At 45.5% G+C, this 13,002-nt stretch overlaps 1 protein-coding gene across 1 annotated transcript in view; it reads left to right on the plus strand.

The window, feature by feature from the left end:
• The first annotated feature begins 5,607 nt into the window (after window positions 1-5,607).
• Window positions 5,608-13,002, plus strand: part of PLCD1 (phospholipase C delta 1) — a 49,672-nt gene continuing 42,277 nt past the window's right edge. The window contains exon 1 of the mRNA XM_042816746.1: window positions 5,608-6,114. Within this exon, the coding sequence (XP_042672680.1) occupies window positions 6,081-6,114 (34 nt within the window). The 5' untranslated portion in view covers window positions 5,608-6,080. The remainder of the gene's footprint in view (window positions 6,115-13,002) is intronic.

The raw sequence follows: 13,002 nt of genomic DNA on the forward strand, positions 1-13,002 counted from the left end.
CAAAGGGTGTTGGAAACCTACCAAACACTTAAGATGTACAGTTTGATAGACATATTTCTGGCTTAGAAAGTAAAACTTCTGCTCAAGCAGAAGTACCTCATTAATTTTAATGGGACTTGTATGGAATTATGCCAGAGTAGATTCAACTTGACACATCCCAGCATCTGTAGCTTCATTTTCTTGTGGCCATTTACTATTCTGCTGCAATAAATGGTTCAAATGCATCAACCTCCTTCAGTCTGAAGCTGTTTTGGCACAGCTGCTTGTGGTGATAAACAAGGAACCTGGCTGCCCTACCCATTCTCTGAACTTCATGATACTGCATTGTGTTAATTACCTTTCAGTCTCACTTATAAATTGCAGTGGTTTACTTTGTCCAGTAAGTCCTTCACAAACCCAATAATCTCACTGTTCTTTCAGTGTCATAAATCCCATTTCTGATTTTTTTCCAGTCCATCTCCTACAGGAAGCTGATTTCCAAAGGGGCTGAGCTCTGCCAGCTCCTGTGGAGATGTGTGGCTGTTCTTCCCCACACTGCAGTGTGCTTCTCACGAGGTGAAAGACCAGCAGTTGCCAGTGATCTGGCAGTGTTGAGAAAAGGCCTAAGAGTAAATGTTTGGTGGAGCTGATGGAGCAGCAGGACCAGTCTTCTGAATCCCAGAATCCTGCACAGGCAGGGAATGCGACATATTATCAGCATGAAACACCAAAAGAAAAACAGTGTTGATAACAAAAGAAGAATGATACCATGACAAAATGTGAGTCATCAGAGTGACCGGGGTTGGCCACCCTAATTGACACATAGACTATGTAATAAGAGCCCTGAGCAGCTCTTGCAATATAAAAGGCATTTGAAAATTTTACATTTTTCTGTTCATCTGTTATTGTCTTGACATGTGACATGATGGTTGGATGTAGAGAGGTTGGTATGACACGCCATATAAGCTTCAGTGATGGCCTCAACCAGTAAGCAGATCGGGAAGAGATGGCAACAAACAGTTCAATGAACACCAGACTGTAATGGAAGTGTCTGAGAAATCCAGGTCCCACTTTGGCGTTTACATGACCTCTGTCTAATATGACATTTTCTTTTCTGCTGGTGTCAGTAATTCTGCTGACAGAAAAACCCCACCTTGCACCCGAAGCTCACTGCTGGACATACGACCCCAAGTGGCTCTTACAGTCCTGACTTCTTGTGGTGGCAGAAATCTGGAATCCTTCTTGCAAAGCAAACAAAGCTTTTATCTTTGGGAGAGGCAGTTGGGAACATTTCTGAGATGTGAAGGGTGTGTGTGAGATCTGCAAGGCAGAGGGAGCCAGGAGGTATCTTCTCTGTAGGAAATACTTGGTGACTGGGTGGTGAGCATTCCTCTGAGATTATGAACTACTCTTTCCACTGTGTACAGCAAACACTTGAGTCATGCCTTCAGAGCAGAGTCAGGTGAAGTTCTGCCTTGTTTTGGGTTTGCTGTAGTTTACGGTTCACTGTTGAATCAAACCTCGTGAACATTTTTGGCTTTGAACTCTGCAGATGCTCTTTGCTGCCTGGACTGGGCTGTGTGCACAAAGAAGAGTAAAAAGGGTGTAGGTGTGTGCGAGGAAAGGAGCTCTCTTTGGCCGTGCAGAGCCCCACTTCAGTTGGCCATTTTAGCACAGCTGTGTGTGAACGCATTGGAGGTGGGTTGGACATGGAGGCCCATTCCTCCAGCTCACATTCCTGCTGACATTGAACTCTTCCACACTCACAACAAGAGATCAATTGGTTACATAAAGGTGTGCCCTGGGTTTAGGACTTGGCCCTCATTAAAAATTTTATGGCCTCAACTTCGCTCTCCTTAAAAACTGGCGGTTCTACTTTGGGAAAGGCCTTGAAAAGCCCTGACTGCCTCTTGGTGAGTTCAGCAAATGATGGACAAGGAGAGCAGGGTGCTCACAGGAGGTTTTCCTATTCATTTGAGATGGAATTGCTTTTGTCTGTTGCTCTTCACTTTGGCGTTGAGTCTTTCTGGCTGGAAGAGGAATTGGTGTGAAGAAACGCCTGCCTTAAACATCCTCAGCTGAGAGCTGAGCGTGGCACAGTTTAGCTGTCTTTTCTGGACCTTCAGCCTGTCTGGGCTGTGGTAGAATCAAATTAGAGGTGCTGTGGAGGAAAATGGGCTTCATAAAGCCTTTGTGCCTCCTGCAATCAGGAGCTGTGGGATACCAGCATTGTCACTGGTGCAAGTCTTTGAAGTTCAGGGGTTAGAAGAAGCTCTTCTTGATAGTCTGGGGAGATGGTGCTTGTACTGAGATGGGTCCTCTACAGTCCTCCTCCTAGGAACCTCATCTCCAAAATCCCACTGAGGATCTTGCAGCAGCTCTGGTCTCTTCCTGCTCAGAGATTCCCTCTCAAGAAACACATTCTCTCTGCACCCCTCTCTGATGGATCTAAGAAATGGGCTTTGTACTCCTTTCAGTCCTGACAGCCCTCGCCTGTGGCCAAGGGGAGGAAGTTGCAGAAGCTGTGCTCTCCCTCTTGGCTGACAGTCTCAAGAGAGTGTTTCTGTTGGCAGGAAGAAATGGAGTAGGGAAAAAAAATAGCTGGTTTCTTATTTCCTGAGTCATTGCTGTGTCTAGGTTTCTTTCTGCACTGATGATAAAATTGTGCAATGTAGGCTTTGGGTCCTTTCTTATCCTCTCCCTCTCCCATGAGATTTCTAGATACTCCCTTTAATGCATTATTCTGCATATGGTTCCCATCCACAGCTCAAACCCATGTGAATAAGGAGAACATACTCTGTGCACTCAGGCTGAGGAGCTCCTCCTCTCCTTGATTTACTTACCCTTATCCTATCATTTTAATTTCTATTGGTATTCCACTTTTTTTTAAAATCTTTTAGGGAAGGGAATATGGCAGCCACAGGCAGCCAGGATCCCAGCTCTGAGGAGAGCCAGAAAGAAGGAGGACAGGAGAAGCCTGCAATGATGGGGATTCTTCACATTCCTCTCCAGCCTGGTAGGACGATTTAGGGATTAAAATCCATGACAACAACGACAGAGAAATAACGCAGCTTTCCAAGACTTGGAGAGCCATTAAATATAATAACTGCAGCATGCAGAAAGCTGGGAGACACCAAGCTGGGCTCAGCAGTGAAATCACTGCTCATGGGTGGTGCCCTTTGGGGTCCAGAGAGAATAAATCCAGCCCTCATAATCTATCATGTATTTGAGGAACTCGGAAAAACAGGCTTTTCTGTTAGGTTTTGTCTTCACTGCTGAAAAAGGTGCGTTCCTCCTGTGAAACAATCCGTGCGTGTTAACTCACCTGTTGTGAAACCCTGGAGGAAGCAGTTTTATGAAGAGATATAGAAATAGGGCAGAAGGAAAGTATGCAACCACAATAAATAAATACATTACGGTCTCATTGTTACTTTCACTGTAAAGGTTAATTTTTAAAGCAGACTGAGAAGACAAACTTGTTAGGTCCATGCCTAACAAGGGCACTGAAGCACCGCTTTACAGATGCCATGATGGATCTGATCAGAACAAATTGTGTTTATTCAACTCTGGCCCTTAGCAGCAGGATTGTGAGTGGAGACAACATACACAGAGAGGTGACGTTTAATTTTAGTTATACTGAACTCTGCCCTTCAAATCCTGGTTTGGTCTCAAAGTTCAAGAGCCATGGAACTGGTCGGTAGACACAGCTTAGGAGGTGTATTCAGAATAGGAAAGAAACATTCAGAAATTCAGACAGCTTTTAAAAAATAAACCAAAAGATATGACCATGCAGCTGTCGCCTATCTTATCTTTGCATTTTGTTACAAAGCAAATTGTTTTCTTAGGGCTTCCAGATGAACACTGACATTTTGCATTTTATCACCAATATTAAACTTGCCTCTCAGCCGTAATGTAGGTTTAACTGGGAAAAGGTCAATCCCCCTTAACACCCTGAGCCTCCTGGATCAGCCAAAACCCAAAACAGGAAGGCAAACAGTGAATGCTGTGATCTGAACAGGACATCAGGGACTTGAGTCTGATGGGAGTCTTATATTGCTCTTTTATTCTTAGAATATATTAGCAGGATTTCTGCAGCTTACACGACTCCAATAGCTCCTCATGCCACCTTGGTTTCATTGCTATTCTACATATATATTGGTTTCAGCAGTGCAAAGGAAAAGGAAATGAAGTGCACATGGCATGCATGCAGAAATGCACCAAAAGGAATGCTGCCTTGTGAAAGAAGGATCTGATGAGACCTGTGCTCTATGATCTCAGCCTCACTGTGTTTGCCGCAGGGTTTCACTGGCTCTGATGATGACTGCTGTACTTTCTGACGAATGCCAGGAATGCAAGGCTGTCTGCAAACACTTGAGCACAAGTAAAATATCTGCCAAGGAGTTAGGAGGGTGATGCCTTCGCTTAGGGTGGCAGAAAGGTGCTACAGTTCTGCACTGTTGTGAAGCAATGCTATCCAGGCTGTGGCGTGGGATACAAAGAAGGAAAAGGCTTTGGTGTAATTCTGTTTCCTGTCACCACCTTAAAATTGCCCTTTTCTACCTCTCCTCCCTTCTGACAGATATCATGCCACTGCTTTACTGGAGTTTCCAGTCTGTCTGACTCATCTACAGGCCTCCCCTACAGTCCCTTCTGTACCTCTCCTCCCCATCAGCTGAAAGGGTGATGGGTTTTGGTGGTGTCCTGTGGAAATCCCCCTACTTGTATGGCTTTTAAGGAAGGATTTATTTTTAAAGATTCCAAAGGGAATCTTTAGGAGGCCTCCAGCTGCCTTCCAGCCCAAAGATTGACCCTGCTCTAGCCAACATTTCCTTGTCCACGTGTTTGCAAAAGGGGGGTATTCCTTCCTGGGTCCTTCTGAAAGTGTCTAAAGGGATGGTGGCGGCTGTAGGGTCGAGGGGAGAACTTTTGAAGGGCACAAAGCAAAATGTCAGCTCTGTATGTTCTCCACTTATCTGCTCTTGCAATTTGTGCCAGCACAGAGGAGTTCTGCTCTATTAGAGCAGCCCGTGTGTTGTAAAACTGGACTCCTGATGCAGCAGCCTGACTCCTGGCAAGGAGAGACAACTAGTCCCAAAGGATTTATCACCATGTGCATCCCAGATCTGTCTCACTCAAAGAGGGGCTTTTTCCTTCTGTCAGTGGAGCTGCCAGGCTCACAGCTGCTGAGAAACAAGGGGTTAGAAGCTTCTGACAGCTGCATCAATTGCATAGAGATCACCTAAACAACCAGAAACAAAAATAAACAGTAACAAAACAACGATTGAAAACCTCCCTTTACCATTCAAGTAGAAGCTTTACTTTCCCTGCTGTGGATTCCATTTCTTTCTCCTTCCTGCTTTTCCCTGCATTATCCTTTCACCCTTTTATTACATCTAAACGAAGAGAGGGGGAAAGGGCAGAGGAAAACAGCTGTGTAAAAGCCTGAAGGCAGCGAGGAGATTTTTCTGCTTCTGCTCCCTGGTATCAAATGAGAAGGCTGCAAATTTTCTTCTGCTTTAAGCTCCCGCTCTGCGAGTGTTTGTGGTTACAGCTCTGTGCTGGTGATTTCTGACCTGCTGTTTGGCTGCTGTGTTTGTCGTGTCGTGAAACAAGTCCCCAGCAGTGCACACAAACCCTTTCAACCCCAGGCACTGCTTCCAGCTCTGGGCTCTTCCCTTGGACTTACAGACTGCGGGGTCTTTTTGGGCGCTCGGAGTCTTCTGGAAGGCATAAAGGAAAGGAGCAGAGCGTGTTGGAGACAGCAGCAGAACAGAGGCACCGCTTAGAGCTGCAGGAGCAGGAGGCTGGGCAGCGATGACGACCAGATTTAATGGGGAGGAGCCAGGGCGAGCACGGCGCTGGGGCTCAGCGTTTGGCTTCAGTCAATGCACTGGGTGCGTGGATGCGGCAGAGAAATAAATGAGGAGTCATAGCGAAGACATCTTCGCAACCAAGGGAAAGGGAACTGACGTTGGGGATCGCTGGAGTGGGGAGCAGAGGGAGCCTGCTGGGTCTGGCTTCCACCCGCAGCAAGCTAACATCTGGGCACAGCTGCTTCCCGGAGCCCTTTCTGCCGCTGCACGTCGCCTTCTTTGGCGGCCATGGAGTCGAATGGCAGCTTCCTCGGTTGCAACAGTAAGTCAGTAGACGTGTCCTTGCATTTCAGCCCTCCAAGAGCTTTCTTGTCTCCTCCTCTCTCCTCCTTCCTCGTTTTGCTTCTGCAACTCTGTCGTTTGCAAGTCACGCAGTGTTTAGTTGTGTTACAGGAGACAACAGATTTTTCTCTGTTAATACAGCTAGCTGTGCTGATAGGATAAGTCTTGGCTGGTAAGTGTGTGTGAGTCCAAAAAAGTTGTTCCAAATCTCCTCCTCCTTTTTTTGTGAAATAGAAAGTGGGATGGATGCTCTCTGGATCAAGTCTCTAGGCTCTGGGGTAGGCAGCAGAGCTGGGATAAATCTCCTTGCTCTGAGCCTGCCCCCAAGGCTCTCTAAATGCTCAGTGAAATATGTTTCTACAAAAAGAAGAAATCCTCTCTGCACTGACAGCAAGTGAGGTTTGAAAAGTCTCAGTGCCAAAACTAGGAAGCTTGTCTGACAGATAGAGTAATGAAACATCTCTTATTCCCTGGGCTGAATTTAGTACATTGATTTGTTACATCTTTCTTGTGCTTCACTCATTCCAATGAGCAGCGACAGCTCAGGACTGTGCTAGCTGCAGCTTGAAATGGGAAAAATCTACAGTACTTATTTTTAGTTCATGAGATGGATGCTTTCTTTCTGCTGACTGCAGCTATAAATGAAAATAGATTAATAGAGCAATCAGTGATTGACCACCATAAGGTAAAATAAGAGAAAACTCCTCAGAGAAACCTTCTCTCTGATTATCCCAGAGATCAGACAGGAAGGTGAAACAGAGGTTAATGTTGAACTTTTTGTAAGTATCTCATTCATTATAGAACAGCTGGGGAAAGAAAGTTAAGGAACACATCTGGAACTATTAAAAGCTTTCTTATTCTGGTGTGTGGGTCATTTTTCAGTGAATATGACTTGCTTTCTGGGGTTAGGGACCAAGAAGAATTCAGTGTCTGTTCATCTGTTTTCTTGTCCTGGGCAGAAAAGTACACAAGTGGTGAATAAGCCAAGCTTTCAGAAATGTATTTACTGAAATTCCTTGACACGTATGTGCACAAGTGCCAAAGTCACTCTGCATGCCAGACTGCTTAAACAAGAAAAGTTGCTCACAGGTTGGTGTGCTAGCAGGATCAGATCTGTGCTGTTCAGTGGTGCTAGAAATGTTTCAGATGCTGTGAGTTATGCATATGTTTATCTATGGCCCTCTGCTGAAACTCCACTTCTTTCTGTCCAGCAGAGATACAGTGATGACTGTTTGCTGTATCAGAATTAACCATGGACACATGGCTCTGTCTCAGTACAATATCTGGCAGTCAGAGCTGAGATTTTTTTCCATAGTGAAAGTGGACATTACTGTCAATGAGGGCTCTGAAAAGTTTGTGGAGTGCTGTTTGTGCTGTGTTTGGATGGAGATCTGAGTCCTGGAGCAGGAACTGAGCATGCTCCCCTTGTTTGTACTCCCAGCATAAAGCCACTGTGATTTTGTGGATTGTGCCTCTTATTTTGCCTCTTATTATGGGTTTAATTCAACTGTATGGGCTACTTGTTGCTTCTTTTCTAAAGGCTCATCTACATTTGTTACGCAGTGAGTCTCTGCTGGGCTCCATAGGCTATTAATAACTTTTGTTTTGCCTCATGAACCTGGCATGTTTCTGAACTGGGAGTCCTTGTGCTCACACAGAATCGTAGAATAGCTAATTTGTGCTATGTCTTATTCTTATACACTGACCTCTTCATACAAGACACTGTGCACATTGTGCCCAGAATGCCAGAGCCCCGTCGCAGGGATGCCTTCTGCCACAACCCAGGGTGGGAGTCAGCAGGGCAGGGTTTGTAAAATCCTACAAAACAGGCCATTTCCTTGTTTCTTCTGTCAGCTGGACTAACTGCTGGATGTAAATTGCCAAATGAATCATCTCCACCTGCCCTTCTTTAGCTGGGAGTGCTGAGCGGCCTCCTCCAGGGCTTCAGCCTCTGTGGGTGGAGGTGGTGCAGCCAGGGATCAGCTGGGATCTGCTCTGAAGCAGGTGGTGGCTTTGATCTGCTTTCCTACAAACAAAATGTGCCCAGCACACCTGGTTTGGTGTGAGTTACACCAGGTGCATTATTTGGGAGCTTGTTAAGCTGTAACTTTGCTAGCAGTGCAGGAGAGTTCATCATGCTGGTGCTACTCAGTGCATTGAACGTGCAACTTTTCTTTTTCCTGAATGAGTAAAAGTTGTCTTAAGAAGTTATCATTATTCTCACACGAAAGCTACTAAATTTCCAGTCTGAGTAATGTTTTTTGTTTTTTTTTGTTTTTTTGTTTTTTTTTTAGTAAAACTACTCCTTTGGGGATAGCCCTCTTCTCCCAGGTAGCAGTGATAGGATGAGAGGCCTTAAATTGTACCAGGAGATGTTCAAGTTGGATATTAGGAACAATTTTTTCTCAGAAAGAGAAGGGCACTGGCACAGGCTGCCCAGGGAGGTGGGACAGCGTGCCTGGAGGTGTTGCAGAACCGTGGAGATGTGGCACTGAGGGACATGGTCAGTGGGCATGGTGGGGGTGGACTGGGGTTGGATTTGGGGATCGTGGAGGTCTTTTCCAACCTTAATTATTCTGTGATAGCCCACAGTCAGTTCTGAGACCATTGTGTGCAGCCCCAACATCAGATCCAAAAGAGGATGAGTAGAGATTTTAAAGAGGAAGTGAAAAGAGGAGGAAGAAGGAAATGTGGTTATTTGGAACAATGCTGCAGGTAGTAGAGATGAAAGGAAGGGAAAAGCAAGAGAGAGGTGTGGGGAAGCGCTTGTGCAAGGTCAGGAAACTGGGCCAACTGGATAGGCAGCTCTGGGAGCCAAAGGTGTTGATGGTTTGGGAGCAAAATATAGTTTCCCTCACAAGGGAGATCAAAATATATAAACACGTATTTAAAGGGAAAGCTACAGATCAGTACTTGATGAACTGAGCATCCAGGGTGAGATTTAGCTTGCTAAATGCAGGTACCTGCAGGAAAATTCAGGCTTATAGGGTGTAGGCAGATGAGTCTCCTGTCCGCCAGCTCAGTGCGCCGTAAATACTTCAATGCAGTCAGACAGACCTCCAGGCCATGCACCCCCCAAGTCCTTACCATGGGTTGAGGGTCTCAGTTCTTAATTAAGCCTACCAGAATGGAAGGCTGCAGACCTTGGGTCAAGCATGAAGGTTTCTCTTTTTCCTTATGCAGGTAGAGAAAATGTTGGCACAGTCTCATCTAAACTGAGATAATTCCAGACCTTAGGGAGTCAATTTGGACAGTATGTCTGGAGAAATCTGCGCACCTTGGGCTGCCCCTCACTTGGGTGCCTTCTTAAGCCTCCTGCTGACAAAAACACAGAAAGTTTTGTTGCCTATTTCTGACTAAAGTTACAGAGTCCTGAAATTCCAGACAAACCACGTAGGGGGAAAAAAAAAGTTGTTTTTTTCCCCTTAGTTTTGCATAACTCGGTGCTGCAATGCAATTATTGCACAAATTTTGCCCTGCTGTGGAATGATCTGAGTGACCTGTATTTTGACTGGGGCGGGTATTTCAGCTTCTGAAGAAACTGTTGAGAAAAGCTGTTAAGTGTCCTTTAAAAATGAAGCTGGGATGCACCTACAATTGACTTTGGTTTTTATGAAGAGAACATCTTCATCAGAAACATGGCTTAGGAATTATGCAAGTAAGCTGTTGCTGCTGGTCCTATCGATCAAATTGTCATTCTTCTCTTAAATTACTTTCCTCCCAATGTCTTCACACCAGCTACTGGAAAAGCTGTAATTTACTTCAAGCCAGTGATGGTTTTAGTGCCTCTCTACAGCCAAATCTGCTTGTGTGTCATTGTGGAAGGACCAAACCAAACTCTGATCATAGGACCAAGCCTTTCATCACTGGACAAGAGGTAATGACTTTAAACTTCCCCAGGAGAGGTTCAGGTTGATGATCAGAGGGCTGGAGCACCTCTCTTATGATGAAAGGTTGAGGGAGTTGGGATTGTTTAGCTTGGAGAAGGGAAGGCAGGGAAGACATTGCAACCTTCCAGTATTTGAAAGGAGCTTACAAGCAGAAGGGAGACCAAATTATTACTTAGATAGTGAGAGGACAAGGGGGAATGGAGTTAAACTGAAAGAGGGAAGGTTTAGGTTAGATGTTAGGAAGAAATTCTTCACTTGGAGGATGGTGAGGTACTGGAATAGGTTGCTCAGAGAAGCTGTGGATGCCCCAATCTCTGGAGGTGTTCAAGGCCAGGCTTGATGGGCAATCTGATCTAGTGGCTGGCAACCTTGCCCCATGGGAGAGGGGTTGGAACTAGATGATCTTTGAGATCCCTCCCAATGCAAGCCATTCTATGATTTTATGATATTGAGAAAAACTTCTGAGAAAGAGTGGTGAGGCACAGAACAGGCTGCCTGGGGAGGTGGTGGGGTCACCATCCCTGGAGGTGTTCAAGAGCCGTGGAGATGTGGCACGGATTGTCATAGTAGTGGGCATGGTGGGTGGGTTGGCAGTTGGTCTAGATGATCTTAGAAGTCTTTTCCAACCTTAATGATTCTATGATTCTATGAAATTTTTAGTCTGGTTTTGAGTTCCTGAATGCAAAGAACTTTAGTAAGGAGTTTTATTTGGATTACATTGAAAGTACAAGAAGAAAGCAGCAGCTTTTGATGGGTCACAGACAGTACTGCGCATGGATCCAGGCTGTCTTTGAATGACCCAGACTGGCAGGAAGCTATGAAGAAGAGGTGGCTTGGCTGTGAGGACTGAGTGGAGGAGAGCTGGAAAAGGGGAAGTCGTCCTCTCAAAGGATACAGGGAGAAATGAGTCTGAGAAATATTGGGCAGGGTGTCAGCAGTGATCCCAGTGCACCAGAAACCTGCATGTCGTATGGATTCTTGATGCCAGTGGAAGAAGATTTTAGGCAGCAATATGAAGGACAGATGCAGTATGATGCTTAGGAACAATTCCTATATGAAGCTTTAGGATCACCTGGCTTCTGCATAGCAGGACCTCTCAAGGACCCTTGGAAGAGAAGCAAAGTGGGAAAGAAAAGCCAGTGTAAGGAAGAGAAAGTGGTTCAGTGATGCTGCTGCCAGCTTCCTGAAGAAGCCTATTCTCAGTGTGACCACAAGGTGGAACTTGGTACATACCACATGCACAGAAGATGTAGCCACTGTCACCGAGCAGCAGTTTGGCCATGCACCGATGCTTCTGGTCCCAGTAATCACTTCCTGACCCCCACTTCTCCTGAGGGAGTGAAAAGGGGACAGTTGGTGTAGAGGAGCAATTGGCTGGTGCAATCCTCAGCCTTTATCCACCAGGAACTTCAGCTTCTGAGGGCTCCATCAAGCTAACAAACAATGGCAGGTTGACGTGTAACTGCAGACCAACAAAAACATGACTTTTCCACACTCTCATTGATTCTGAGTCCACTTGGGATGGTCTCCCTCTTGGTGAGGGCTAGGAATGTGCAAGGAGAGGCAATGCAGTTCATTAGTAAACAGTGATACTTTGATTGCACTATTATTCTCTGAAATGTAATTCTGATGAATTGCATTCATTCTGTGGGTAAGCCTGGGAGGAAAGCTGAAATGACAGTTAGCATCATGTAAAATAGACCTCATTTCTTCTTGGTAACATATACAGAGCAAGACCCAACCTTTGACCTCATTAGTGGGAAAATTTGCTCATGAAATGAGATGTGAATGTGTGGCATTACTAGTCATAGCAGCATAACTTACATCATGTGCATGATGTAATGGGGAAGCGTGAGGTCATCACCAGCATGGATATGTTCATTCCAGTCCCAAATTATCACAAGTCTGGGCACATCAGCAACTGACTTCTGTCATGTCATTTGTGTCAGTGTGGTATAAAGAGACATCAGTGTTAGGGCTGTGCCACTTCTGATGTTGCCCAAGGATAGCAGTGATTGGTGATGAGCTCCATCCCCCAAACCACCTGTTTTTTCCTTGGTGAAGTGGAAATGGAGCTTCCTTAACAACTTTGTGTAGGGATGTGATGAAGATTAATTCATTTTGGAAAACTGCCTGAAGAGCAGCCTCAGAATTAACAGTTCTCACATGTAGCCTGTTTCCTACCAGACTGTCCAGCCTTTCTATCACAAGTGTCTTTTTCCTGAATATTGAAGCATTTTGCTGTCTTTGGGACCGTGTTTTGACATCCTCATTCACGTCAATTTCCATTTGCTCTGTGAGCAATACAGCTGGAATCGATAGGATGATTAGCAAAGCCTCAATCCTGGGTACAGGGACATGAATAACTTCACTCATGTGACAAATGCCATTGATTTCAGTGGGATTGGTCATACGGGTAAAATTGCAGGCTGAGTGTTCACAAGCTTCGTACTCAGTCAGGTGTTACCTGCAATGAATAAGGGTCAGAGAATTTATCCTGAAACCATTCTCAGGATCATTTCCTTCGGTGCTAGAATGTGACACAGCTCTGTGCAACATCCATAAGCAGTGCTCTTTATCCTACAGTGCCACTCATCCTTTGCAGCTTGCCTGTGAGATATGGCAATGTCTTTAGATGATCTCAGGACCACAGTACATCCAGGTCTGTTGTTTCCCAGTGGCACTTCTGGCCCAATGTTGTCAATTTTATTTTAAAGTCCTTGCACCAGCAGAACTCAGACATGCTGTTCTGTGGAAGGTGCTAAACTCAGCGAGTGCTGATCCTCTGCTTGCCCATGTGCACACTGCAGGGATGAATGTAATAAAATGTTCACAGTCTGGGAGGCTCTGAGTGATGCTGTTGCTGGCGTCATTTATTAAGAATTAATGAGAAGATGAAGTGGAGGGGCTCAGTGGGCTCCCAGATTGGCCCCTATGGGACACCGGCTGGTGCCGGACTGGAGAGCAGTCAGAAGCAA

This window comes from Centrocercus urophasianus, unplaced genomic scaffold (genome assembly GCF_019232065.1).
Source record: "Centrocercus urophasianus isolate 14NV4802_14NV808 unplaced genomic scaffold, USGS_Curo_1.0 seq_16, whole genome shotgun sequence".
NCBI classification, from domain to species: domain Eukaryota; kingdom Metazoa; phylum Chordata; class Aves; order Galliformes; family Phasianidae; genus Centrocercus; species Centrocercus urophasianus.